The sequence below is a fragment of the Podospora pseudoanserina genome, chromosome 6 (genome assembly GCF_035222485.1).
Source record: "Podospora pseudoanserina strain CBS 124.78 chromosome 6, whole genome shotgun sequence".
NCBI classification, from domain to species: domain Eukaryota; kingdom Fungi; phylum Ascomycota; class Sordariomycetes; order Sordariales; family Podosporaceae; genus Podospora; species Podospora pseudoanserina.
This window is the reverse complement of record NC_085925.1, coordinates 3,343,500-3,369,034: the sequence shown is the minus strand read 5'-3', so window position 1 is coordinate 3,369,034 and position 25,535 is coordinate 3,343,500. Positions and strand designations below refer to the sequence as shown.

Below are 25,535 nucleotides of genomic sequence, written 5' to 3'. Positions count from 1 at the left end.
GCTTCACGATAGTCCAGTTGGTAACCTCCCTCATAAAGTATCCGGCCCTCCATCGCTCTACTCAAAGTCGGCCGTGTATGAGAAGCCGCGGAACTCCTCCTGCATGGCTTGCGACAGTACTACAAATGTATGTTAGCGTTGTGTTGAATGAATTTGGGAAAAACCAAGACATACCAGACTGCACAGGCGTCAAAACTGGCGTAACACTTGTAAACTCGCTATCAAAATTGCTCGTATCTGTCGCACTCTTAATTTGAGGCAGGAAAGGCGGCGCCACCCGCTTGTGGTAAATGTCGTCCCAGTTGATGTTGCGGAAGAACGGCTGCGACATCACCTCTTGAGCGTCTGTCGGTCCGCTGCCCAACCGTTGATCGGGCTCGCGTGTGAGCAGCTTCTGCAGGATCGAGACACTGTCGCGGGGCATGTGGATCGGGTAGAGGGGCTCGTCAGCGAGAATGGCGTCGTAGATTTCGTCCTCGTCCTCACCACGGAAGGGAGACTGTTGCAAAAGCATCTGGTAAATCAGAACACCAAATGCCCACCAGTCGACGGCCCGTCCGTATTTCTTGTCCAAAAGAATCTGTCACAAGTTGTCAGCAACATCCCCCCAGCTTCCATTTCGCACAACATACCTCAGGGGCCATGAATTCAGGAGTACCGCAGAAGGTACTGGTGGTCGAGCCGTACCACATATCCTCCTTGCAGAGACCGTAATCGGCAATCTTGATATGCCCATCCAGGGTGAGGAGAATATTGTCGAGCTTGAGATCGCGGTAAATGACACCGTTCTCGTGGAAGTACTTGAGCGCCAAGCACACCTCCGCAGCATAGAATCTGTATCATAGTATTAGACATTGCGTCTTTTGCGGCCAAACGATGAACTTACTGTGCCCGCTTAGTACCAAACTGCCCACGCTGGATGTGCAGCATCAAGTCGCCACCGCTGATGTACTCCATCACAAAGTACACTCTCGTCTCGGTCTGGAAGCAAGCGTGAAGGTTGGTTAGGAAGGGATGGCGCTCCCGGTTGGCGATCAAGAAGACGCGCTTCTCTGACCGGATGCTCTCGACTTCGTCATTCTCTATAATGAACTCCTTCTTGAGCACCTTGATGGCATACAGCTTGCGAGATCGCTTTGTTTCGGCCAGCATGACCTTGCCGAAGTTACCCTTACCAAGCACGGCGAGGAAGTTGAAGTGGTCCAAACCAATGCGCATGCCAGTGCCCGGGTCGGTGGCCGAGGGCAGCGGCTTCTTGGTCGGAACCGGCACGCCCGACGCCGATGGCACAATCATGGCAGGCTCAGTTTGCGCCGGCAACGGCTGCTGCTTGGGCGGCTGTTGATGCAAGACGGGCTGAGACTGCTGCTGGTACATCGGTTGCTGGTGATGCGGGGCTACCTGCTGGGGAGGCGACTGTGGTTGAACGGGGCGGGGCTGCACTGGTTGTTGCACGGGGTAAGCCCCGATGTTGGCGTAGTCGGCGGGGTTGTACTTGCGCTGCTGAGGCTGCTGGCCATAAGGCTGTTGCTGATGCTGAGCTGGCGATCCACCATACATATCATCTTGCTGGCCAGGACGTCCATATCCACCAGGTGAACCATAATGTCCTGGCCCAAAATCAGGTATCGGGGCTTGCTGTGTGGGAGTTTGGGGCTTGGGGGACATGGCAGCGGCAGCTGCGGCGGAGGCAGCGCTTGAGCTTATGGACGTCCGATCTGGTCCAGAAACACGTTGGGGGGACCCCTGGCTGTACATATGCTTTGCAGCTTCCGTAGCGTCGGCTGAAGCGGTTGAAGGGGTGTACGAAACGGGCGGATAAGTCGAACTGGACCCAACGCTACTCGTGGTTCCTTTGCTGCCCGTCCTCAGCGTCTTTTCGCTCAATGATGCGGAGCCACTCTTGGCCTTCTCCTTCTTGGTCCTCTGCTGCTCTGCCGCCATCTTGATACTATGCAAGATCTGATTTGCCTGCAACATGGACATGCCACAGAAATCGGGAACAAGATGCACACACTGAGTGTGAGCAGTCAACGGGCATTCTATCCAGCGAGTCAGCATGGTCAACAATCTAAAAATCATTTGACTTCAGGGGTTTGAGCTAGCTGAAGCCCTTACCTGTACATCTTCTAGAGTTCTTCTTCGAACCAATTGGAAGCATGTAGCCACAGTGGCAGCACCAGTTGGCGGTCAAATTTGAGAAAGGAACAAAACGATGGGGGATCTTATGGTTGAGCTTCTGCTCGTCGGGGTCGCTATCAGCATTGCTCTTGCTGATGCACTTGATGACCACCTGTGAGTAACACTTGGTATGGCAAGTGTACTTGCAATCCTCGCATTGCATGCCCGTCGAGTACTTGAGGAATTCACCGCAGAGGGCACAGCGCATGATGTTGTAGAACTGTTTCTCGACGAACTTGTGGCCCTGCATTTCGTGAACCTCCTCCTTGCGCTGACGCACGGCACCCTTGCGTCCAAGACCAGCGTCGGCGGGTCTACCGCGACCGCTGGTATCCTTGACGAAGTTGAGATTGAGGAAGATTTGGCCTGCCGGTTCCAGTGCAAACCAGCCCTCAACCGATTGTGGAATGACGGGGGCAACATCAGATCTCGGGGCTAAGAACTGCGGGTCGTCTTCAGAACCGTGGAACCGTCCTGGAGATGTCGGGGGTGGTTGGAATTGGGGAGCCTGTGCGCCCATAGGGAACTGTGCAGGAGGAGGGCCACCGCGGGCATCATGGGACCCAAGTCGGTCGGCAGACACCCATCCCTGGGCAGTAGTTTCGGCTTCGATCTTCTTCCGGCGCATCTCTTCCACAATGTCGGAGATTCTGACCCAAAGAAGACCAATGGGCACAGCGTGCTCACCGGGCTTATCGTATACCGTCAACTCCACTTCGTTGGCCTTGTCCACGAAGATGCTGTGGTATTCCGACTCCCATCTGTCGTTGCGGGAGGCCTTGGTCCTCGCCACGATGGCATCTTCCACCTTGAGTGTGATAAACGTCTCGGGGGAGCGGGAGAAGCGGGTCAGAGGCGCATGGTCAACTTCCTTAACAGCGACGATGCGAACCGAGAGCTGACCGGATAAAGGCTTGCGTAGATTAGGCATGTTGATACTATCATCTGTGAGATTACATCGTTAGTAGAGAAACTTCAACATGGAAGGATATCTGGTGGAACTGAGCACGCATACCATCCTGAGAATCTGCATCCATATCGATATTCAGCTCCTCAAACTTCTTGAGTGCTTGCTTCAAGAGTATGATCTTTTGTCCACTCTCGACGCGCTTAGCGGCAGCATCCGCTCTGCTCTTCTTGTCGCCCTCCATCTGGTAAAGCTGAACCATCTTTTCGATACCCTTGAGATACTGCTCCTCCACGTTGAGCTTGAACTGAAGTTGCGACAGCATGTGCTGAATACGTGGTCCGAGATGGGGAGTGTCATACTTGATAAGATCTGTAACACCGCAGATGTTAGTATTCCTGGAAGGTACATATCTAACTTGGCTCGTGTGGTCACAACGTACCAAGCTTTGAAAAGTTGGGGCGGGACTTGGGGATCGATGAATTTGGCGCTCCAGCAGGGAAGGGGCCTCGAGGAGGCATCAGGTCGCCAGGACCGTAGGGTGCCTGGCCACCATAGTTTGAATGATATCCGGACCCATCCTTGGGAGGAGGTGCAGGTCGTCCGCTGTCGTCGTGTTGATATTCGCTGCTTCTGGTGGAGGCCAATGTTGATCCGCCCAGTGACATGTTATCCATGGACTGGTTCACACGGCGCATTTCCAGTTCCTTCAGCCTGGTCTCGAAGAAAGCAAGGTTCCGGCGGCCCTCGCGGACCTGGCTGTCGAGTTTCTGTCGTACGGTATCATTGAGGGTCTGCTGCCGCATAACCAGTGCCGCATTAATGAGGGCCTTTTCCCGCTCAATCTTCTTCGAGATGTCTACAATCTTGTCGTCGTCGGTCATGGCGGCGGTGTTGGTGCGCGGCCGGGCGCGCGGTGAAAACGGGGACTATTAAGGGATACTGTGATAACAGAGGTTGTTAGGAAGACTTTTTCTCTTTAGGATGTTGGCTAGTGTCGTAGGGCAAGAGCCACTGGCGTACCAGCCCGCCGATCAGGACGCGGAGGTTGCTGTTTGCGAGCGACTCGAGATGGGATGTCGTCAGTGCTGGGTTATGGCGGGGTTGATGTGTTTCGCATTTGGAAACAGCTCTCTGGGGAGACACACTTGGCCACGGTACCTTGCGGCGACTCCTTCCTTCCACTGCAGCACCTGGGATGTGAGAGTCGGTGGGCAGTGTTTGGCAGCAAAGCGTGGAAATGTTGGCTATCCACCCAACTTGGGTTGCTGTGGGAGTTGGTGGTGTGGAGGCGCACTGGGGACTAGAGCTGGGTATGCTCTTCTCTATTGCTGGGCGCTGTTGCTGAAGGGGAAGATGCCGGGAATGAATGAGGATTGGCAAAGCAACGGGAATAATAGGACTCACAAAGATAGGCCTGCGCTAACTCGGGCTTTTGCGCTTCTACCAAAAGTCTTGGTTGATATGTGCCGTGGTCATCCAAAGAAAGAGCTTCGCCTCCACGGGCTGGAACAAGGCTGTCATGAACCTCGCCTGCTTGTGGCCACTTTTTCAGCTTTTGCTCAAGGTTTGTCTATCGGCCACTGTTGACGACGAGGTTCACCTGGTCGTTGAACCCTGGCCCATGCACCGAGTCCCAAAGCCAAGCGATAGCTTGACCAAAGTGGCGCGCTGCGGGGTAGCTCACTTTCACACCGTGGTTGAGGTGGCACAGCCGTGTTGTTGATCACATAAACAGCCCGTACTCCGTACTGCACTCCTGAACTACGGGGATGGGCGAGAGAGATATCGGGTGGAAGTTGGGATGACGTGGACGAGAAGTACAGACGGGATCAATTCTTCATTCCATCAAGAAATGTCTTGGTGATAGCCAGTGCTTCTCAGCCCCGTCACACAGTCACAGTCAGGCAGGGAAGTGGAGCATCGAGTGAGGGGCAGTGTCCCGATTTCTCCATGAGGTGCCTTGCTTTCCGTCTGTGAGCATGGCAATGCGCAACGTCGGTCAACTCTCGACATGCAATCCAAAAATCTCACATCGAATCGCGTTGCATCCCGGAAACCACTTGGGATCATGCCGGCTGTGCTTCAGAGCCCTAAGGTATTAATTGGGTTGGTCTTGGCAGGCCCGATAACGGCTTGTCAGATTTGAAGCCATATTGCACATATCTCATATTTCACAGTGTGGATGAGGCTGGCGTTTTCGCTACGGCTGATATGCTTCTGTTCATTTCCGACTCTCTGGCTCGTCGCTAGGACTGCTCGTAGGACTTTGTTGTGCTCATCCGTCCGTGCCGGGCGTTTGGGTACCTTCGTACTCTTGACCCGGTCTACCGAGAAGGTGTCCAAGTCTGATCTTCCAACCTCAATAGAGGCCAAGCGATCTATGGCAGCCGTGGAAGGAACATGTTTGTCTGCATTGTTGAGTATGGTTACAGCCGAGATGTGGCCCATCATGTCGGCCCGTTTGCTTTTCCTCCTTTCCCATCGGTCTCGGTGTAGATGAAGAGACATGCAAGGGATATCTCACGACCTTAACATCTGCCAATACTGCATTGTACATCTCACAAGGTGCGGACATGGAAAGTTTGCAAGTTCAATCCCCATCCATAGGGCTGCAAGTCTGTTTTCTGGACTTCCCCAGAATCCACTTCACCTTCAAAACGCCAAGACATACCGCAAGACAAGCAGATCCTGGTTCATTCACGACATGTATTGTGTAAATGGTATTCATATGGTTTATACTCTCAACGAGGCAAAAACAAGCCCTCCATTTTCAGGCCCAAGGAAACCGCCCATGCAAAAATATAACTCCGGTTCAAATGTATGCTTCAAACAGAGTGACAAAAGAAAACAACCTAAGCGGTATACTCCTTTTGCAACATCTTCGCAATGGTGTTGAGCCTGCAGGATTCTGTTAGCAATAGTCCGGTTAGCTAGACAATAGACAAGAACGTACTGAATGTTGCTCGTGCCCTCATAGATGGCGCCAATCTTGCTGTCACGGAAGAACTTCTCAGCCAGACCCTCACGGACGAAGCCCATACCACCCATCCACTCCACCGCCAACCCGCTCACACGGCCAGCGACCTGGGAGGCGTAAAGCTTGGCCATGGCAGCGTCCATGACGAAATCCTCGCCGGCCTCCTTCTTGCGAGCAGCATTGTACACCAACGCGCGCGCCGCCGCGATCTCCGTGTAAGACTGCGCAATCTGGTGCTGCATACCCTGGAACTCGCCAACCAACTTTCCAAACTGCTTGCGGTCGTTCCACACATACTTGACAGCATTCTCCCACGCACCGAGAGCAAGACCGGTCATCTGAGCACCAATACCGATACGGCCCTCGTTCAGGATCTGGATGGCGTACTTGTAACCCTGGCCCTCCTGACCGAGGAGGTTCTCCTTGGGGACCTCAACGTCGTCAAAGTTGAGAACGCAGGTGCTGCTGGCCTTGATGCCGAGCTTCTTCTCCTTCTTGGCGATGCTGAAGCCCTTCATGCCCTTGTCAACGATGAAGGCGGAGATACCCTTGTATCCCTGCTCAGGCTTGAGGTTGGCGAAAACAATGAAAAATTCAGCCTCCATGCTGTTGGTGATCCACATCTTGCTGCCGTTGATCTTGTACCCATTCTCGGTAGGGGTAGCCTTGGTGGCCAGGGCGAAAGCGTCAGAACCGCTAACCGGCTCGGACAAGCAGAAGGAGCCAACGGTGTTGGTGGCCAGCTTGGGGAGGTACTTCTTCTTGAGGGTTTCGCTACCCCACCTGATCACAGCAGTGTTGACGAGGGTGTTGTGGACGTCCACCATGACAGATACCGATGGGTCGACACGGGCCAATTCCTCAATACCAACAATCGCAGCGGTGAAGTTCATGCCGGCACCGCCGTACTCCTCGGGAATCTCAACACCCATGATACCCTGCTCAAAGAGCTGCTCGACGATGGTGGGGTCCATCTCCTCGGCCTCGTCCATGTCGCGAACCTTGGGCAGGATGACGTCGTTGGCGAACTTTTGGACCGCCTCGGCCATGGCGACCTCGGTCTCGGAGAAGTGGGTGATGGGTGTTGGGGCGACATCGGCAAGGCTGGGATCGCGGCGAGGAGCAGTGGTAGAAAGAGGACGGGCAGCGCTGGGAGGGGGCTGTCAACTACAGTTCCTTGCCCATAAACACCAGCAGCTTGAACTCACATCTGAACAGCAGGAAGAGCAGCCGTTCTCCCGCTGGCTATCCTAGGAGCAGAAACAGCCAGACTTCTACGCACAGCAGGGCGCAATGCTCTCACGAAGAGCCTCATCTCGGTGATGTTAAACGTAGAGAGGGTACAGACGACGGTTGGAACGGTACAAAGGGCGGGGTGGACGTTGAACGGTATGGGATGGTGCACCGGGAAATCGAAAACGGAATCACAAGAAAACCAAAAAGTCCAGGGACAAAAGGGGGGTGGGCAGCTTAAACGGTCTTTATACCACACCGGAGGAACTGCTCTAGTTTCGATCTATGTTCGGAGGGGCGGTTTCTCTTCAACGGAAACGGACCCGCCAAGTAGCACTTAACGATGCATTCCCCCCAGAGGACACAGCGAGGAATGCAGCACCGAATGGCACCACAGGCAATCCGCTTCCAACGGCGGAAGGGGACGATCAGGAAACAAGTCCAAAAGCCGAGGTAACACCTGCACTAACCAGCCAAGCGGCTCCCCGCGGACAAACCCCCAGCAGCGTCATCGCACATCGGGGAGAGAGACGCACGATGGAGAACGCCATGTGATCTGACCCGGGGGAGGGGTCCACTTGAACCGACAATTGCCGGGACAGCTTTTGGAGGTTGAGAAAGCACGTGCCACATCCCGTGATTGTCATGGGCAGCCCGCGCCAAGCCAGGAAAACAATTGTGGATCCCATACTTTTCCATCGCCCGGCCTGCCAATTCGCGACGAGGACGAGGACGACGACGGCGATATCTTCAGTCTCGCCCGCCATTCACACACCCAGCTCTCTCACCATGGCATCCTTTCTCAAAAACCTGGTCTTCAGACCATCACTCCTCCCTGTCGCCTCCCCCATCAGAACCTTCTCAACCACCCCCTCCCAATCCGCAACCCTCAACCAAGTCCTCCGAGTACGTCTACCCCTCCTCGCCCCCCTCTTCCCCTCCCCTTCCCAATATCTAACCTTCCTCCCCAGGGATGCCGAAAACCCCAAAAAGCCCGCCACCCCGTCTCCCCCGCCCTTTCAGCAATCCACGCAGCCCAGCTCAAAGGCGTCTGCGTAAAAGTCGGCATCACCAAGCCCAAAAAGCCCAACTCTGGCGAGCGCAAGACTGCTCGTGTGAGACTCTCCACCGGCAAGGTCATCACCGCCTACATCCCCGGCGAAGGCCACAACATCCAGCAGCACTCCGTGGTTTTGGTCCGCGGCGGCAGAGCCCAGGATTGTCCCGGTGTGCGGTACAGACTGGTGCGCGGAGCGCTCGATCTAGGCGGTGTGGGCAGCAGGGTGAGCAGCAGGAGTAAGTTTGGGACGAAGAAGCCTAAGAAGGCGACGGTTTAAGGTTGAAAAGGATGGGGGCGTATGAGGGGGAATGATACCTATGGAGTGGGCAAATAAGGGAGCTGGACTTGGGCAGAGAGAAGGCGGACATCAAGAGAAGGGTCGGCTAGGTCGGTCATGCCAAAATTGGAGGGACACCATTGTATTATACAGATCATCTAAAAACACCAATTGGGCGTAGCAGCTCAGCAATGACAAAAGAGTCAACGTCAAAACACTCCCATGGGATTCGCATTCGTCTAAGCCATGGCAGGATCACAAGGGGAAAAGGTAACAATATATACAGCGAGAAACTCCCCCAAAAACCGTCAACTTCCATACTGACGAAATCCGCCATCACTTCCACCCTCCTTATTTCCAACATGACTGAAACATCGCTTGCTTGCCTAGCATAGCCCTCGGTTGTCCTTCCATTGTGGTGTGATTTCGAGGCCGTCCCTTAGTTCCCACAAAAAGAATCGACCCAGTACGTTTGTCAACCATGAGTTGATGATGGTTGTATGTTTCGGTAAGACAAAGACAGATAAAAAAAAACGAAAAACAGTCATGAACTCGATAGGATTTGGTACAACTCTATATCAATATCCCTGTTTCTCCAAACAGCTCAGCCATTCTGTAGTGGCCCTCCCTAAACAATTTAGTCAGTCTGGTCTTGCCAGCCCTCGGGCTTCTCTAGACCGTTGACCTCAAAGTATCTTGATGTGCCTAGAAGAAGTCAGTTGGCTGGATGTTTCCAGAAGAGGGAGGCCTTATCGATGCTTACAAGAATACCCCTTCCAGTCAAAGTTGTTCTTGGGGTCGCAGTGGCACTTGAGGTCCGTGCGGAGCTTCTCACCCGTTGGGCAGTGGGTGAAGGGCACGTGGTAGTAGGCAATGTCGTTGAAGAAGTGAATCTGGTCCTTGGGAAGCATGAGGGCGGCAGCAATCGAGTGCACAGGGGCATCACCCCAGCGCTCGTAGAAGAAACCGCCATCCCTGTCGAGAGACTCAAAGTAGTCAATGTAGGCCTTGGAGCGGAGCCAGCTCAAGCTACCAATCTCAAAGTTTGACCACTAGAAGACTGTTAGCAGCACATCACCTCAAATTGAGCGCAGAGAAACCACTTACGAAGTGGCACTTGTTGTACGTCTTGCCACCGTCATCACTCAGGAAACCCATGGAGTTGTCCTCAGCAATGTGCTCGGGGTGATTCTTCATAAACTTGGTGACACTGTCCCACAGGGTGGGGATGGTCTCAATGTACTCGTACAAGCTGAGCACGAAACTGTACTTCTTTCCATTCTCGTGCATGAAGCGGAAGGGATCGTAGTGGATGTCGCAGAACAGCTCGACCGAGGGCTCGACACGCCAGTAGTATTCGTAGTTCATCATCAAGGGCTGGCGGAAGAAGAAGCCAGACTCGAAGCGGCACATGTGGCGGTAGCTGACGCTGTCGCCGTAAATGATCTTGCGCTCTTTCATATCCTCGCGAACCTTCTTGGCCTTCTCCTGGTCGATGAAATCAGGGAAACCCCAGTGTTCCTCGCCAATGAGACCATAGTGCGTCTTGCCCGAGCAAAGGGATGTTGTGACCTTCTTGAAAGTGTCGTCGAAGGGCTGGTCATTCAAGAACACCCAGTCGTAGTTGTATCTCCGGTTGAAACGGTCCTCAACTTGACGAATGGACTTGGCGATCTCCCAGACGTCAGAGTTGCGTGCCAGGGTAACGAAGGTTGCGTTAACGCGGGGTCCTCCCTTGATGCCGGACAGATCGTGGAATCCGGGGTCATTTGGGGTCATGGCCAGCGGGTACTCGGCGGGATCGATGTTAGCGCCAACCTTGGGGATCGCGGGCTTGTTCTTGGTGTTGTGGGTATCACCAGCAGCATCATGGCTGTTGGGCTGGTTGTTTAAAACGGCATCCTTGTGGGCGTGGTCATCGGTGCCCTTGTTGCCATGGGGGATAGGAATATTTTGGGAAATCGCATTGCTAGAATCCGATATAAAGTAGAAAACTGCCAATACCTAGAGCGCACGCGTTAACAGGAAGTCTTCACAGCAAAGCTGGGGCACCACCTTGAGGGCTGACGTACGAAAAAGGCAATTAGGATGTAGCGCACATAGCGAGCGCTGCCGGCCGCCATGGTGAAGGATGCCAGTCAAATCGTTGGGCGTTTTGATGGCTGTGGCGGACGAGGAAGAAGAAAAGAAGATGCGATCGCCAAACTGGTGGGTGCGTGGTAGAGGTCTCCAGACAGCGCTTGGGTTTTGGAAACGCCCAAGGGCAATTCGTGATCGTGGCGAGTTGTTCCAGGCCAAAGCTTAACGTTATTGGTGGGGACGCCGTGTCCAAACGAAACCAGGGAGCTTATTGATGGAGCATATCGTTGGTGACTAGGTTCAGGAACAGCCTGTCATAACCTGCGCTTCTCAAGGGTTTCAGAGAGTCAAGAATCCACGACGTGGAGGTGTAGGAATGGAGAGAAAAATAATAGAGCGGACGTTCTGTCCCTTGGGGCCAAGCGCCAAAAAAGTCCAGGGAATTAAGGGATGGTCTCAGTGCTCCTCAGGTACACCTCTAACTGTCACACAACCAATCCACATAGACCCAAAGATATGATGGAACCTTTTGTCACAGAGGTCGCCAAATCTCGTAAAACCCTTGCATCTCCAGCCCTTCGGACGCCGAAGACCCTGCCTCGCTTGGGGACAGCGACAATGCAATGCAAGCAGAATGCCAAAGATGCTTGGGGCCATAGAAAACACGCAGGTGACTCTATATTGCCTGCAGTTTGGACCCTTTGAATTCCTCTTGCTATCCGACAGTACCTAGCTGGAGGGAGATCCGATCCGCAGGTCCCGCGCCGCCAGGAACCGGGCTGCTCTCCGCGTGGGGCTTGATGTGGGACACTGCCGATGCTTGAATCTTCTGAGTGACGGCGCCGCAACTAAAAGACGGTTTGTGCAGCAAGGAGCTGGGCAAAACTGATTCTTACCCAACGGCTCGTAGGCATTCTTTAGAGAGGCATGCTTGCCCTGTTGGTTCATGTTGTTGGTCGTCCAACTGATACCTAGACAGGGAGGTTGCTTAAAGGTAGGCTGTTGTGCAGAACTTCCATACAAGCAGTGATGCTTCGCCAAAGTAACATGTGATAGATGGTAGTTGAAAGCAAGCATTACGATACTCGGTCCAGGGCAATATGGATATTGGGAGCAGGCTTAAAATATCCAGGAGCAGCTGGTCCCGCTGTAAATGCAACGGGCAGAACCAAACCTCTGAAGATTTGGCTGAAGTTGTCAGATGCGGGGTGTTGCAGGAGGATTGTATGCTCCGTGCACGACTCTCCCACTTCCCCCCCACCACAGCAATAATCCGAGATAATCCGGGGTCAATGGCAACGCCTATTGGTCAACCGGATCATTTACATATCCCACTTAGCGCTCCAGTCTTTGGGTGAGCCACACGGTGATGACCCACTGGCTCTCGCAACCTCCAACTCCAAGGTTACCTCATCCGCCTGGATACCTATTCACTTCGTCCCTTTCCTTTGCCTCGCCACCTGTTTGTTTTCCCGCGGCGCTTTGCCGCGATCTTGTTTCTGTTTTCGGGCTCGAGTTTGTTGTGTTTCTTTTCAGCAGTATACAGCTCCATCCACAAGCGTGCCGCCTTCACGGTTCGCTTGTTCCGGCCATCCCACCTTCGCAATCTGGTCGCCTCGATCACATCATCATGATATTTGACCGACCCGACCACAAGGCTATCTCTATTTTCCACGCTGTAAGTACTATACATTTCCTTCCCCTTACTAGCCATGTGCACGTGGATCGCCTTTGCCCGCGACCAACGGGTCTGGCTGCGCCATTTGGAGCCTTCGGCGTCGACTATGCCTTGACGCAACCGCCAGGGCTGCCCCCTTGATTCTGCCCAACTTCGGCCATGGGCTTTCACAGTATCATTTATCGCATCAGTGGCTAATATCCCTCGTTTAGTAATTCTCTCGACCTCTGCGTCTCTGCACCTTCCACCGAAGTCGCAATCATGTCGTTCTTTGGATTCAATAACGGCCATAACACGGCGGCCACTGGCTTTTCACAGGCCCACAATCCCTTCCAAGGCCTTTCTGGCCGAGACGACGATGGCGATGCTTTGGAGTTTGAAGACACCTATGACGGGCTTGGAGATCAGCTCGAAGAAACAAAGGACGCCTACAACGATGATACTTTTGGGGATACTAGCGACATAGCTGCCGCGCCTGTTGGCAAGGATTTTGATTTCTTCTCGCAAACTGCCAAGGTTCAGAATGCCATCGAGGAGGAACATTATCTTTTCAACCGTCAGCAACCGCCGGCCCGGTCCGCCCAGCCTGCCCAGCCTGTCCAGCAGATGTCTTACGGTCAGCCGTCTCTTCAAAGCGCAGCCTCGTACGGCTATACATCTCAGGGCCACTATCGCACCGGCTACGAGAAGTATTCAAATGACAAGTACAACAACAACGAGCCGGTTCCCGAATTGCAGGTCGATGCCTCTCTCTGGGGTGTGGCGCCGAAGAAGCCGGCACAGCCTGCCCCTCAGGTCTCCCAGCAGGCTGCCCAGTCGAGTTCCGCGCCCAGTCGCAAGATTCTAAGCTTGGAGGAAGTCGAGGCTCAAATGAGAGCTCAGGCCCAGGCCAAGGCTGCCCAAGCTACGCCATCTCCGGCTCCTCATGCTCAAGGCCCTTCGCAAATCCCTTATGACCCGGCCATTCAATTTGCTCAACCGGCTCAGCAACAATTTGTTCCCCCGGTTGATCATACCAGACAAGCTCTCCCGATTCACGTACTGCAAAGACCTCAGTCCACCCAAGCGCCTTCGCCCCAGCCCCCGGTCCAACCTGCTGCTCATCAACGGCAACCGTCATCGACTTCTGTTCAGCCAACTCAAATCTTGCAGAATCCGAATCGTCTATCTGGAGATGCCGCTAGAATGGGGATGCAGCAGCATCCCACGCCTCCGGTATCAGGGCCTTCTGCCCCCCCAACTCAACCCGCCCATAGACAGCAGGGTTCTTTCGGGAGACAGCCCAACATCATAACGCATCCATCCCAGGTGTCCCAACTTACCGAAGAGCAAAGGGCCGCCTACATGGAACAGGAGGCTAAGCGTGCTAAACGGAACCACAAGATCTACCTGATGTCTCGTGACAACGGTGTCATGACACCCCAGGACAAAAGCTTCGTCACACGCATTCAGCTTCAGCAGCTTGTTGCCGCCACTGGCAATCCGAACGAGCACGGGAGTGATGAGTCGCTTGCCGAAGATTTTTACTATCAAGTTCATAGCTCGCTTCAGGGCGGTCAAAGGCAACACCCCAACCAGCCGCTCAACAACTTTGCACAGACCTATCTTTTCCAGACTGGCAACAGGTCGGGTCACATGCGTCGCCACCGAGGCCCTGAGAATCATATGCAGCGTATGGAACAGCAGGTCCAGCGAGCTGTTGAAGCTGCCAAGAACAAGCCCAAGAACAAGCAACTCGTCATCGAGGGAAGTCTGGGCAAAATTTCATTCAGCAACGCCAAGACACCCAAGCCGCTGCTTAACATCAAGCGCACAGAGAGCACCGATGATGCCAACCGTCCTAGCAGTGCGCACAAGGTCGTCAGTGCCGGCGATCGTAAGAGTGATCTGCGCACCATTGAACGCATCTATACCATACTCATGAAGATGGAAGATCACGACCGCGTCCTGCCACCTCCCCCTACAAGCGACACCGACGCTGAAGGTCACCAGCGGGGCATGCGTTGGAGCAACGAAGCCCAAGCCCTGAACCAGGATCTGTGGTCCGCGCTGAGAGTCTACGATGAACCTCAACCGGGACACCCCCATCCTTTTGTTGCGCTTCTGTCATATAACAAGGGTATGAAGGCTATGAACAGGATCTTCCGCCATCTCAGCCAGGAGCAGCGCACCACCATTCTCACCTTGGTTATCGTCAATCTTGACAAGCTTGATGTTGTTGTCAACGCCCAGGTGACGTCCGCCGCGGTCCAGCTGACAGCTGCAATGCGCGAGAATATTCACATTTTCTCCAACGCCGTCATGAATACGCTCTTCAACTTCTTGAACGAGCTCGATCTTGACATCGTTGCCGGTCTGTTGTCTATTCTTTCCAAGCAACGATTGGACATTATTGCAAAGAGTCGCATCGGAGCTTCGATGATCACCATGATCCTGAGCCGCGCCGAAATTATTAAGGTTAATGTTGGAAACACCCATCCATCCTGGCAGGCTTGGTAAGTTGATGTTCACCCAATACCACCACGACCATGGCTAACGAAATACAGGGACATGTGTCACACTGACTTTTTCGATCGTCTCGAACCTACGCTTCCCTATATGTTTCCTGGCTCTGTGAACACCGCCGATGACATTTACGTATGGCAACTGCTCGCGGCGCTTGGCATAGGAGCTAGCCCCGAGCAGCAGCAGAGGCTTGTACTTGCTGTCAAGGACCGCGTCATGGATACGGTCGCTTTGTCAAAGACACTCCCCGCAGACATGGGCGCCCAGCGTCTCCAGAATGTGAACCTCTTCATGCGCAGCATTGGGTTGGATGTCGAGCTGCTACAGTAATTAATGAGCAGTGCCAGGTTTGGCAGGATCTCGTACCGCTGAGGGCAGAAGGATCTTTGATAGGTGTCAATCCTGGATTTTCTTTTCGTCATAATCGCACAAAAGTTTTGATGCATCATGAAGCGGAGCGCACAAAGCACGGCAGGTTCTATACTGGCAGCGCATTATTTTTCCTTGCACAATAGTATTTATGGAAAGCTGCTCTAACTGGCAATGATACCCAACAAAACGGATGGTGGAAAATGGCGGGGAACTTCTGGAGGGAGAGTCAGGAAAGGCTGGTGTGGAAGTTTATGCGATCTTTTGTCTAAAATTAGGAGCATAGCCATACGTGAATTATTGATATCTTGCGTGCGGTATTTGGGACATGTCTGTAAACAAGGTCCATAGCACAGTCTGTCTTGTTTCTGTCTCTGCATCATGTTAATATGGCAATTTCAAGTTGAAGCCGTCATTTTTGTTGACAAAGGCCGTTATTCTGCTTCAGGCTGCTGGATATATCCACCATTCATTCTCCAACACCCAGTATGTATGCACATGCATCAAGATACAATGAGGAGTTGTGCCAACTCAAATCCTTAGTCTCTTATGTTCGATTGAAAGACGGGGAGGGTATCGATTATACTTTATACTAGTAAAACCTTCCCTTTATATGAAGTAGCCCCCAAAACACAAAAAACGCCATTAAACTCCACCTTTACGACAACCACCAAGACACCTTGCCCAAATGCCAAAAACTACCACTTTTCCGTTATAATCTTGATATACTTCTCCTCATCCCAATCTGTCCTCAAATGCGCAACCTTGTCGACAAGATCGGGCATGGCACAGATCTTATCCCTCTCATCGGCCACCTCCTTCGTCTTGCCCTTTGCATCCTCCTTCGTCCCCTCCTTGTTGACCCCTTCCAAATCCTGTTCTGGAACCAACAAGAGGTTCTCCCTGTAGGCCTGCCAGGCACCGTTCGTGTCGTCGGGCATGTAATCCAAGTGCTGCCACTTTTCCAGCTGGACCTTGTGCGTCCGGTCAGCCATAGTGTCAGTCGCCACGCCGTCCATGGCTGACTTGAGAGACATTTGGATTGCGCGGCCTGGGGCGCGGGCGCCGGGGGCGGCGTCTTGGGGTGCGTTTGGGTTGGGACGGTTGAGGCGTTCTTGCTCGGTGACGGCGTCAAGGTGCGGTTGGAAGGGGCGGAGGTTGACGGTGTCGCTGAAGGGGGTTAGGTGGATGTTATCTGAGGGGGAGGGGGCGGTCAGTAAGAGGACAGTGGGAATGGGTAAAGAGTGAGGAAGGTTAACTTACTGCCCTTGAAGACACCAACATAACTGTGAGGTACGTTTTCGTTCGCAATGCGATGCCCGCTCAGCGTCTGCGTCTTGAGCACCATGTTCTTCCTCGCGGCCTCCTCGAAGTTCATCCGTGGCGGTTCCTCCTCACCAGGGGCCATCCGCCGACCTCTGCTTGCTGCTGTCGCGGCGGGACCTACGGAGCTGAATCCACCCGCCAAACCGTGCGTGCCGCCCTTTTTCGCCTCGAGAGACTTGGTGAGGGCGGTGCCCATCTCTACGCCTTTGTTGCGATCGTAGGCCGTGTTGATGTCCATTGGGAGGTCTACCTCGTAGAAACCGGACTCGGGCTTGTGGCGCATTCCGACGATGTGGGGGATGCGGAGGGTGGAGGGGTCGGTGGCGGTCTTGTTGAAGAACTGGAGGAGGACGAGCTTGCGGTTTTCGGGAAGGGGGGGCTTGACGAAGAGGTTGTACTCGGCCATGATTGGGTCGTCATCTTCGTCGAAGGGTGTGGCGGACATGGTGAATTGATGTGTTGGTTGTTGAGAAGTGTAGAGTGGGTTGTACTGCAATTTGAAATAATTCAAGAATAGACGACGTGCGCTGCTTGAAGGGCTGGTTTTGGTGGTAAGAGGTAAGAGTATGAAAGTGAACTTGATGCTTGTGATCTGAAGGCTCAATGCATCAAACAGCTGCCCCGCGGTGTTGGAAATTTTGGTGGGGCACGCATGGGCCAACACTTGCCGGCAGGCAACTGGTCTTGGCAGCGAGGCAGGCAGCTCAGCCGATCACCAAGGATCATCAGATCAGGGTTACACCAGGCAAAAAATGAGGAGATCGCCGTGCGATCCGTGAATGTTTCACATTTGAGTGTGCTAGACTGACGTGATGACCACCTACAACATCGGACCTTGCTCGATGAGATTGCGAATAGCTTCTTCTGTCTGCTTCCTCTTGTTGGGGCTGGTCGACGGTGGCTAATTTTGTGGCTGCCGCAAGAAGCAGGAAGGTGTGATCGTCCCTGCCCTAGAGAACACAAAAGCTTGCTGGCTCGGCGCAGTAACTCGGTTGGGTCAACACCGTGATTATTTCTAATAAATCCTCCCCCGCTCTGCGCAACAAAAGATCTCTTGCGCCGCGCAGAAATAGCCATCTGCCTCCACAAGGAAGATGGCATCTTTTCCCATTTGCCCACACAGAGCTTCCCCCACATTTTGAGGCTGCTGCAGGCGCCCCAATCCCGAAGCATCACTGCTGCATAACTGGATCGACACAGCCAGGAGGGACCCAAGATTTTTGTCACCGCATTCAAGCCTTGGTTTCAGAATTGCAAACCTGACGATCCCCTGACCAATTCGTCCCATTCCGACTCACCGGTTCTGTACTCTGTGGATTTCCAAGTCCACGCCGGTGATGGGCTTACCGCTTCAGATAGACCCGTCAGAGCCGTGGCGCTGCCAAGTGGATGTCGTCGACCTCTAGCCCGTACCACTAACGGGGCGATACTAGACTCCGACATGTTTATCCCATCGCCAGGCTCGGGTGACGAAAGCTGGTCTGCCAGTTTCATCGCTTCATGTACGCATTGCGCTATGAGGTCGCTTGATTGATGAGGTTGTTCCACTACCCCAGATGGCTTTCCCAAGAAACAGCATGCACCCTACCACCCATTGGCCCAAGCAAAGCTCCCGGATGCTACCCCTGAATGCCACTAACCCCTGCTGTCCATAAGTTACATGCTAGTGAATGGGGCGATGGGACCGCAGGGATTTGCCAGGCGATGCTGCTGAACCCTCACCCTGACCTTTAGGTTACCGGGGGCACTCTTTAAAGACGATAGAGATCCACGCTCCTGGAGAGCCAAGTAGCTAGTCTCACCTTGCCTCTCTCACTCTTCTTGCCTGCTGGTTCTGTGACAAGACAGAGCCATGTCCAGCAGCCCTTGTTTGAGTACCACCGTCCTGCGCTTCCTGTGCTGATAGGCATGTCCGTTTCTCAATTTCTTTCGACGACAGTTATAACGACTCGATGGGCCCCAGTCTAGAAGATGCAGAGCGTGCACTCATTGCCCTGTACGGGCCCAAGGAAGATTGGCCGCATGATTCCAGAGGGCCTGAGATAACGGCTTCGGTCTGGGTCGCTTTTAGCTTCGCCGCCATATTTGTCGCCTTGAGATTCTGGACTCGCATCAAGATTGTCCGGAGTCTTGGTGCCGCAGATTGGCTGGTCCTTGCAGCACTTGTACGTCCCCTCAGCGAGATTATCACTTTGAAGCGGTCTTCTAACAGTCTGCTAGCTCGTAGCTGCAGCCATGTCGGCCGTGATGACAGTGGAAGTTGGCTATGGAATGGGGAAACACGTATATGATGTTGAGCCGAAAGAAAACTTTCTCAAGATGCTCAAGGTACGCCACCTTCTCCCGACCTATTACGACAGATGAGAGAGACTGATTCTAGTGCCCAGACATGGTATTTTTCCCTGCTCTTCTACTGCGTCTCCTTGGGACTCAGCAAGATTTCGATTTGCGTGATATACGTGACTATCTTCACGTATGACTGGGCGAAGAAATGTTCGTGGGCGATGCTCATCTTCGTCGCTGTGCATAATGTGTGGGCACTCGGCACCACGCTCACCTTTTGCATTCCACTCCAGTCTCTGTGGGATCCCAGAGTCAAGGCCAGCTACTGTCATTCCGAGTCTATTTGGTGGGTTAACACCAGGTATGAACACCCTCCCCACTCACCCTCCCCCCGACGCGTTGTTTGGAAACTCACAGCTTGTTCTAGTTTGGGCGTCTTTACAGACTTTCTGATCTTTCTCCTCCCGATCCCGATGATCATGCCACTGAAACTTCCTCGACGACAAAAAATCGCCGTCACCGCCGTCTTTGCGATTGGCTTTTTGTAGGTTTCAATCTTTGGAAGGCACTTGCCACGTCACTGACATGAACGCGCCCCTAGCATCTGCATCGTCTCCGTCATCCGCCTCAGCATCATCGTTTGGTTGAAAAGCAACCCGCACGTAGATTACACCTACGTCAACGCCTTGTCAAGTCACTGGACGTCACTCGAGATCCACATATCCATCCTTGTCGCCTGCGCCATGACACTCAAACCTCTCATCACGCGCCTCTTTCCCAATTTACTCGAGCCTCCATCAGGGGAGAGCACAGGACTGCCGAGCGGTGGGGGGGCAGGCAGCAACGGAGGAGCACAGCTGACGATCGGGTCGAAGCCATTGCGGAATCAGCCGGCGCCGGCACGGCCTGGGGCCGGCGGGGACTGGTTGGAGGCTGTCGCCGAGGAGGGGCCGACGGTGAGAAACAACGATAACAACAACAAAAACAACAACAACAACAAAGAAAATAATGTAACAGAGGACGTTGCCCTCAGGGATATCGATGTCGAGGCGCAGTCATATCAGTACCATCGGCCGAGGCAATCGAACGCCGCCTCCACGAAGGGGGAGAGAGAGAACAAGGAGCTGGGATCCGACACTCATTTGGCACGAGGCAGTATTGTGGAGGAACTGCCCGAATTTTTGAGGCCAGGGAGCAGGCCGTATGCGAAGGGGGATGCGGCGTCGGTTAGTACGCAGGCTTCTTTATTAGGTCCGGAGGTTACGGCGAGGTCGATTGGATAAGATCTATTTTGTTTAATAATGGGATGAAAGTGCATGTCACGGACTGAATGATTCTCGGTTTGGGGGGGCAGGGGAGGGGGTTGGGATCATGACGTTCTTATGGTTTAGTCTTGGATGGGTTTGTGTTGCTGCTGATGTCTGCCCTTATTTTCGTGTTGGGCCTGGATGGGATATGAGGTGGGATATAGGATGGGAAGGGGGAGTGGGTTGCATTATTATTTCAGTTGGGTTGCCTTTATTGTTCTTGATGATAGGCTATGGAAGGAAGGAATTCATGGTTGATGATTGTATTATTAGGTAGAGGACACATGTATATACAGAGATGAGTTGTTTATTGACCTCCGGTTACTACAAAACTGTCTTAACACATGCAACATTGTTGGGCTAGTGGCCTAGGATAACCATTGGCTGCGAAAGTGAGGCCAAAATGGCCAGAAAATAGGTTGACAGTTGGTATTACAGTAAGTAGGTTGTTGGTTGTTCAAGTCTAAAAGTAAACAAATGGAAAATCCAGCCTTAAGAGCAAACCGGTGTGGGTCTGGTGAAACCCGGGCCCTTTGTCAGGTGCCCCACAAACATGGACGACTATCAAGACACCTAATTACCTCGTGAGCAACAGACTTAAGCGAGGGGAGTACAAAGCTTTGTGGAATGTCCGAACAGAAATATGAAAAGTCATGATATGGTCAAGCACTGAAAAAAATCACTGCGGAGAGCAGAAAATCTATCTAATCTGACAACCTGTGGCCCGGCCCACGGAAGCCCTAAGAGCAACCTGTCTGACAATCCACCGGCAGCAACTCATCACACACCGACGGCCGGATCCCGACTTTGTTCCAGATTTTGTTGTAGGCGTCGGTGACGATCATCAAAACCTTTGCTTCGTTGGTTCGGCCCCATCTCAAAATTAATATCGCCGGGGTAGGTCCTGAGAGGTTGTGCCGGGAGGAGTCAAGGTCCTGGGTTGTTGTAGAAGTTGTTGGTTAGGAAGGAATCAGGTTTGTAACGGTTAGATGACTGTCTTACCTGGGGCCGGAGAGACGGCCTATCCTCCCTCATGCAAGGTTGAGGCACGGCGCAGGAAATATCTGGTGACATAGGATTAGCCTTTTTCTCACTTCAGGTATCGAGGTGGCTTGATGTAATGTACTATATGCAGGCCGGCCCATCTCCTTAGCTTCTCCTCCTTCTCCTCCATGGGGAGGGAGATTAGACGAGCGATACCTACCTATGCAGGGTCTATATTTCCCAAGTAGCTGATTCTTTAATATGTTGAACGGTGAGTGGTTAATGATGGTGTAAGCGTTGGTCTTCTGATGACGGTATCCAAAAGCAAAAATATTGATACACGCAGTGTAAGCTTTTCTCTACCGTACATACGTAGTGCTTATTTAAAGAAGTTTAAGGGTATTCTATACAGAATCCTGATGCGGCATCTAGCCATACGTCTCACGTACGTGAAACATGTTCTATAATGAAGGGAGCATGGCTCTTCGGACAGGTGTGCAGTCTTCTGATCCTGTGTCTTTATATCCGGCCAATAAGCCATATTACTCAAGCTAAGGCATGACAGTTGCCGTGGTGACCACGACCCAGATAACGTGACACCGTCACCCTGAGTCCTGGTTGACCAGGACTGTAAAGAAACGTAGCTATAGTCACGTTTCAATGTCATAATGTCGATTCATTCATGCTTCATTGCTCCTAGATGAGAAAACTATGAGTCTTCACAATGTAATTGATGTCAAAAAATAGGATGCCACCCAATCCACGACCCACGCTTTTAAGTGTTGAGACTCGAACCTCCATTCGCTTTTCCCATCCCCAAAAATCCGAAAAGAAAATTTCCCACCATCTCCGCTTTACCAGCCTCTGCCAGCAAGCTTCTCATCCTCCTTAAGCCCAGCGTTGCTAATACCCTTCATGGCAGTCCCGTGTTCAATGCTGGCCTCGATGAGCGCCTTCTTGTCTGTCCAGTTGGCAACAGCCTTGACGATAGCCCTTGCGCGCTTGGTAGCATGCTCGGCATCCAGCGCATCCTTGAAGATACCACTGCCAACAAACACACCATCGCAGCCAAGCTGCATCATGAGTGCAGCATCAGCCGGGGTAGCCACACCACCAGCGGCAAAGTTGACAACCGGCAGTCTGCCCAACTCAGCAGTCTGCTTCAGCAGAATAGGATCAGCACCAATCTCCCTCGCCAACTTGGCGATACCCAACTCCCCCTCGGAAGCAAGAGCAGCCTTCGCCTTGGCAATCTCAGCGTTCACCGTCCGGATGTGCTTCACAGCCTCGACAACATCACCGGTGCCAGCCTCGCCCTTGGTGCGGATGAACGCCGCGCCCTCCTTGATTCTCCTCAGCGCCTCGCCCAAGTTTCTGCACCCGCACACAAAGGGGACCTTGAAGTCGGTCTTTTGAACGTGGTACTGGTCATCAGCAGGGGTGAGGACCTCGCTCTCGTCGACGTAGTCGATTCCGAGGGCCTCAAGGATCTGGCACTCAACAATGTGGCCGATGCGGGCCTTGGCCATGACGGGGATGGTGACGGCGGCCTGGATCTCCTTGATCATCTCCGGGTTGGACATGCGGGCGACACCGCCGACCTTGCGGATGTCGGAGGGGATGCGCTCGAGGGCCATGACGGCGACGGCGCCGGCCTCCTCGGCGATGCGGGCTTGCTCGACGTTGGTGACGTCCATGATGACGCCGCCCTTGAGCATCTGGGCGAGGCCGGCTTTGACGGTGAAGTCATCGCTGATGGAGGAGATGCCGTTGGTGAGGTTGGTGGCCATTTTGATTTTAGGGTGAGACTTGTTTTGATATTAATAGGGAAAAGCGTTTTGAGGGCTTTTTTAGTGGCGAGAAGAGGTGTTTTAAGGTTTGGTAGTGTTGGTTATGTAAGAGTCTTTGATGGATGGTGGAGGTCAAGCTGGTCAGTGTGATAGGTAGATAGATGGTTGAGGAAGTCGATGCTGTTGATGTCGAGAAACAGCTGCCTCGAATGGGAAAGACTTGATCTTTTAAGGAAGATGATTCGTGAGTCAGTGAGGGGACAGGCGTGGTGGTTGACCCCTCGATCGTCAGGTGTATGCATGCATGGCAGCGTGAAGGGCGGAATCTCTACACAGTGTGAGATCTACTGTAGCGCTGAGAGAACTCTGGGTCTGGGACAGTTCACGCCGTGAGCGGTTGACGACCCTTGCCTCCGGATCGGAGAGGACCCGGAGCGTCGGCACACCAGTCACGTAGCTCGGGATTACATAACGTCCTAGCTTCCAAAGAGAAGGTGGCCAGCAGCTGTGCTCACGGGGATATCTCGCTTGATCCCTGATGCCGTACACTCCCACGACTGGCATTGTCTATCTTGGCCTTGTGTCCATAGCATACGGCCGAGGTTCATCAAACTGTTGATGATATCTCTCTAATCTGAAGCCAATTGAGATCCAATCTGGACATCCCACGCCCTAAAAGGGCTGGAGACTAACACAACACCGGCACTTTTGACATGTGGCTTACTGCCCACGCGCCCTTTCCACGTAACAAAGGAAAAAAAAGGCAAGAGTCACATTTCAACGAGGGGTCATCGAGGGGCAGATATTACCCCTCCAACTTTTTTTGCTCTCGGCCTGGGCAAGCGTGGGGTTCCCACACCGTATCAACTTTATTTCCTCCCCACGGCCCTGTCACCACCCGCGGCGATGTTGAGGCGATGGCGAGGTTACCTCTTGCACCATCCAATGGTGAAAAGTCTCGAAGAGTCTTTTGCCTGCCCCCTGCACCGTGTGTGTTTAAAGTGTCCGATGTCGTTCCCAATTGGGGTGGCGAGGGATTTTTTCAGTACTTTCTTGTCGGATCCAAGAGACCAAGAGATGGTTAATAAGCCGCCCCTATCCGGCATATCCCGTGCCACCCGGCCAGCAACCATGTCACCACTTTGCTCACCTGCATATACCTTACCTCCTGGTACCTGCTTGATGACTTGCGATGAGCGGCCCCATCTGAAAAAACAATCATCGTGACTCGTCAAGAACGTTTAGGAATTCCGTATTCCGCCAGGAGATACCTTCGACAGATATCACACCCCACTTTGGCTGCTCACTTGACAAGGCGACTTATCAACAAAACTATTGTATACCACCAAGCTTCATACTATAACAACCTAGAAGCCACCGCTCATACATATATTTCTAACCCGCTTTGACTCATCATTCAACCACTCCACCTACACCACCAACCCTACCCCTATACACACCTACAGCCACAATGCCACCATTAACCATCACCGTCGGCGTCCTAGCCCTCCAAGGCGGCGTAGTAGAGCACATTGCCCTCCTCAACCGCGCCTCGGCAAGCTACCCATCCGTAACCTTCCACTTCCTCGAAGTCCGCACACCCGAGCAACTCTCCCTCTGCGACGCCCTCATCATCCCGGGAGGCGAATCCACAACCATGGCCATCGTCGCCCGCCGCCTCGGCCTCTTGGAGCCACTAAGGGAGTTTGTCAAAATCAACAACAAGCCCGTCTGGGGGACTTGCGCCGGACTTGTAATGCTAGCGGAGGAGGCCTCCGCCACGAAGCAAGGCGGGCAGGAACTCATTGGTGGGTTGGGCGTGAGAGTGCTGAGGAACAAATTCGGGACGCAGGTGCAGTCGTTTGTGGCGGATTTGAACTTGGATTTCTTGGGGGAGGGGGGAGGGCCGTTTAGGGGGGTTTTTATCAGGGCGCCGGTGGTGGAGGAGGTGATTGATGGGGATGGGAAAGTCAAGGTTTTGGGGACGGTGAAGAAGCCTGGGGAGGAGGAGGATATTGTTGCTGTGAGGCAGGGGAATGTTTTTGGGACGAGTTTTCACCCCGAGTTGACGGGGGATGTGAGGGTGCATGCTTGGTGGTTGGGGAATGTGGTTGAGGCTTTGGGACAGGGAGGGGAGGGTAAGGGGTTGGTGATGGGGAAGGGGAAGGGTGATGCTGGGAAGGTTTATTGAAAGGGCGTTTGCATTTGGTTATAGAGTTGGAGTTTAAACATGACTTCTGACATACGTGTCAAACGAGCCATGATTCAGGCATGATTACGTAGATCAATGCATATAGAGGCTGAGTCCTCCTAACATGGGCAATTTATCCCATGGATATTGGCGCGTGGATCTCGGCGCCTGAGTTGAGGTGGAATTGGGCGGCTAGGATTTTTAAGGCAGACATGGCCTCTCTATCTACCTAAATATCTCCCATATTCACCTTTGTTCTCCGCCATGTGCATAACCGCACTTGACAGACCGCATAGTTCCCACCAAGATTTTCGTCACATGTTGAGTATCTAGGCAGGCACCTACCACCCAAACGTTTGAGCAGGTACATTGAAATCTGAATCAA

General features: G+C 53.1%; 9 protein-coding genes across 9 annotated transcripts; 4 read left to right on the top strand and 5 right to left on the bottom strand.

The window, feature by feature from the left end:
* Positions 1 to 882: 882 nt before the first annotated feature.
* On the bottom strand, positions 883 to 3,972 carry PKC1_2 (Serine/threonine kinase; the record flags this gene model as incomplete). The annotated part of the gene is made up of 4 exons (XM_062949327.1): positions 883 to 2,042; positions 2,119 to 3,126; positions 3,197 to 3,460; positions 3,531 to 3,972. 4 exons carry the CDS (start codon positions 3,970 to 3,972, stop codon positions 883 to 885), a joined length of 2,874 nt encoding a protein of 957 aa, XP_062798049.1.
* Positions 3,973 to 4,970: 998 nt separating this feature from the next.
* On the top strand, positions 4,971 to 8,925 carry QC764_608410 (uncharacterized protein). Its single transcript, XM_062949325.1, has 2 exons — positions 4,971 to 8,207; positions 8,273 to 8,925. Exons 1-2 carry the CDS (start codon positions 7,947 to 7,949, stop codon positions 8,636 to 8,638), a joined length of 627 nt encoding a protein of 208 aa, XP_062798047.1. The 5' UTR covers positions 4,971 to 7,946; the 3' UTR covers positions 8,639 to 8,925.
* Positions 5,761 to 7,717, bottom strand: QC764_608420 (uncharacterized protein). The gene is made up of 3 exons (XM_062949326.1): positions 7,277 to 7,717; positions 6,045 to 7,217; positions 5,761 to 5,989 (listed from the first exon to the last, which is right to left on the bottom strand). Exons 1-3 carry the CDS (start codon positions 7,381 to 7,383, stop codon positions 5,944 to 5,946), a joined length of 1,326 nt encoding a protein of 441 aa, XP_062798048.1. The 5' UTR covers positions 7,384 to 7,717; the 3' UTR covers positions 5,761 to 5,943.
* A 19-nt stretch (positions 8,926 to 8,944) lies between the features above and the next one.
* KRE2 (alpha 1,2-mannosyltransferase 2.4.1) lies at positions 8,945 to 11,865 on the bottom strand. Its single transcript, XM_062949324.1, has 4 exons — positions 10,711 to 11,865; positions 9,746 to 10,642; positions 9,402 to 9,690; positions 8,945 to 9,343 (listed from the first exon to the last, which is right to left on the bottom strand). Exons 1-4 carry the CDS (start codon positions 10,759 to 10,761, stop codon positions 9,276 to 9,278), a joined length of 1,305 nt encoding a protein of 434 aa, XP_062798046.1. The 5' UTR covers positions 10,762 to 11,865; the 3' UTR covers positions 8,945 to 9,275.
* Positions 11,866 to 12,093: 228 nt separating this feature from the next.
* PAT1 (DNA topoisomerase 2-associated protein pat1) lies at positions 12,094 to 15,601 on the top strand. The gene is made up of 2 exons (XM_062949323.1): positions 12,094 to 14,890; positions 14,942 to 15,601. Exons 1-2 carry the CDS (start codon positions 12,657 to 12,659, stop codon positions 15,228 to 15,230), a joined length of 2,523 nt encoding a protein of 840 aa, XP_062798045.1. The 5' UTR covers positions 12,094 to 12,656; the 3' UTR covers positions 15,231 to 15,601.
* A 205-nt stretch (positions 15,602 to 15,806) lies between these two features.
* Positions 15,807 to 17,965, bottom strand: QC764_608370 (uncharacterized protein). The gene is made up of 2 exons (XM_062949322.1): positions 16,533 to 17,965; positions 15,807 to 16,464 (listed from the first exon to the last, which is right to left on the bottom strand). Exons 1-2 carry the CDS (start codon positions 17,038 to 17,040, stop codon positions 15,968 to 15,970), a joined length of 1,005 nt encoding a protein of 334 aa, XP_062798044.1. The 5' UTR covers positions 17,041 to 17,965; the 3' UTR covers positions 15,807 to 15,967.
* Positions 17,327 to 20,338, top strand: QC764_608365 (uncharacterized protein). Its single transcript, XM_062949321.1, is given in 6 exon segments — positions 17,327 to 18,312; positions 18,324 to 18,760; positions 18,816 to 18,923; positions 18,983 to 19,239; positions 19,306 to 19,422; positions 19,480 to 20,338. The coding sequence occupies 5 exon segments, from the start codon at positions 18,548 to 18,550 to the stop codon at positions 20,159 to 20,161; spliced, it is 1,377 nt and encodes a 458-aa protein (XP_062798043.1). The 5' UTR covers positions 17,327 to 18,312; positions 18,324 to 18,547; the 3' UTR covers positions 20,162 to 20,338.
* Positions 20,339 to 22,023: 1,685 nt separating this feature from the next.
* Positions 22,024 to 22,959, bottom strand: SNZ1 (Pyridoxal 5'-phosphate synthase subunit snz1; the record flags this gene model as incomplete). Its single annotated transcript, XM_062949320.1, has 1 exon — positions 22,024 to 22,959. The coding sequence occupies one exon, from the start codon at positions 22,957 to 22,959 to the stop codon at positions 22,024 to 22,026; it is 936 nt and encodes a 311-aa protein (XP_062798042.1).
* Positions 22,960 to 24,430: 1,471 nt separating this feature from the next.
* Positions 24,431 to 25,150, top strand: SNO1 (Senecionine N-oxygenase; the record flags this gene model as incomplete). Its single annotated transcript, XM_062949319.1, has 1 exon — positions 24,431 to 25,150. One exon carries the CDS (start codon positions 24,431 to 24,433, stop codon positions 25,148 to 25,150), a length of 720 nt encoding a protein of 239 aa, XP_062798041.1.
* Between the last annotated feature and the right edge of the window lie 385 nt (positions 25,151 to 25,535).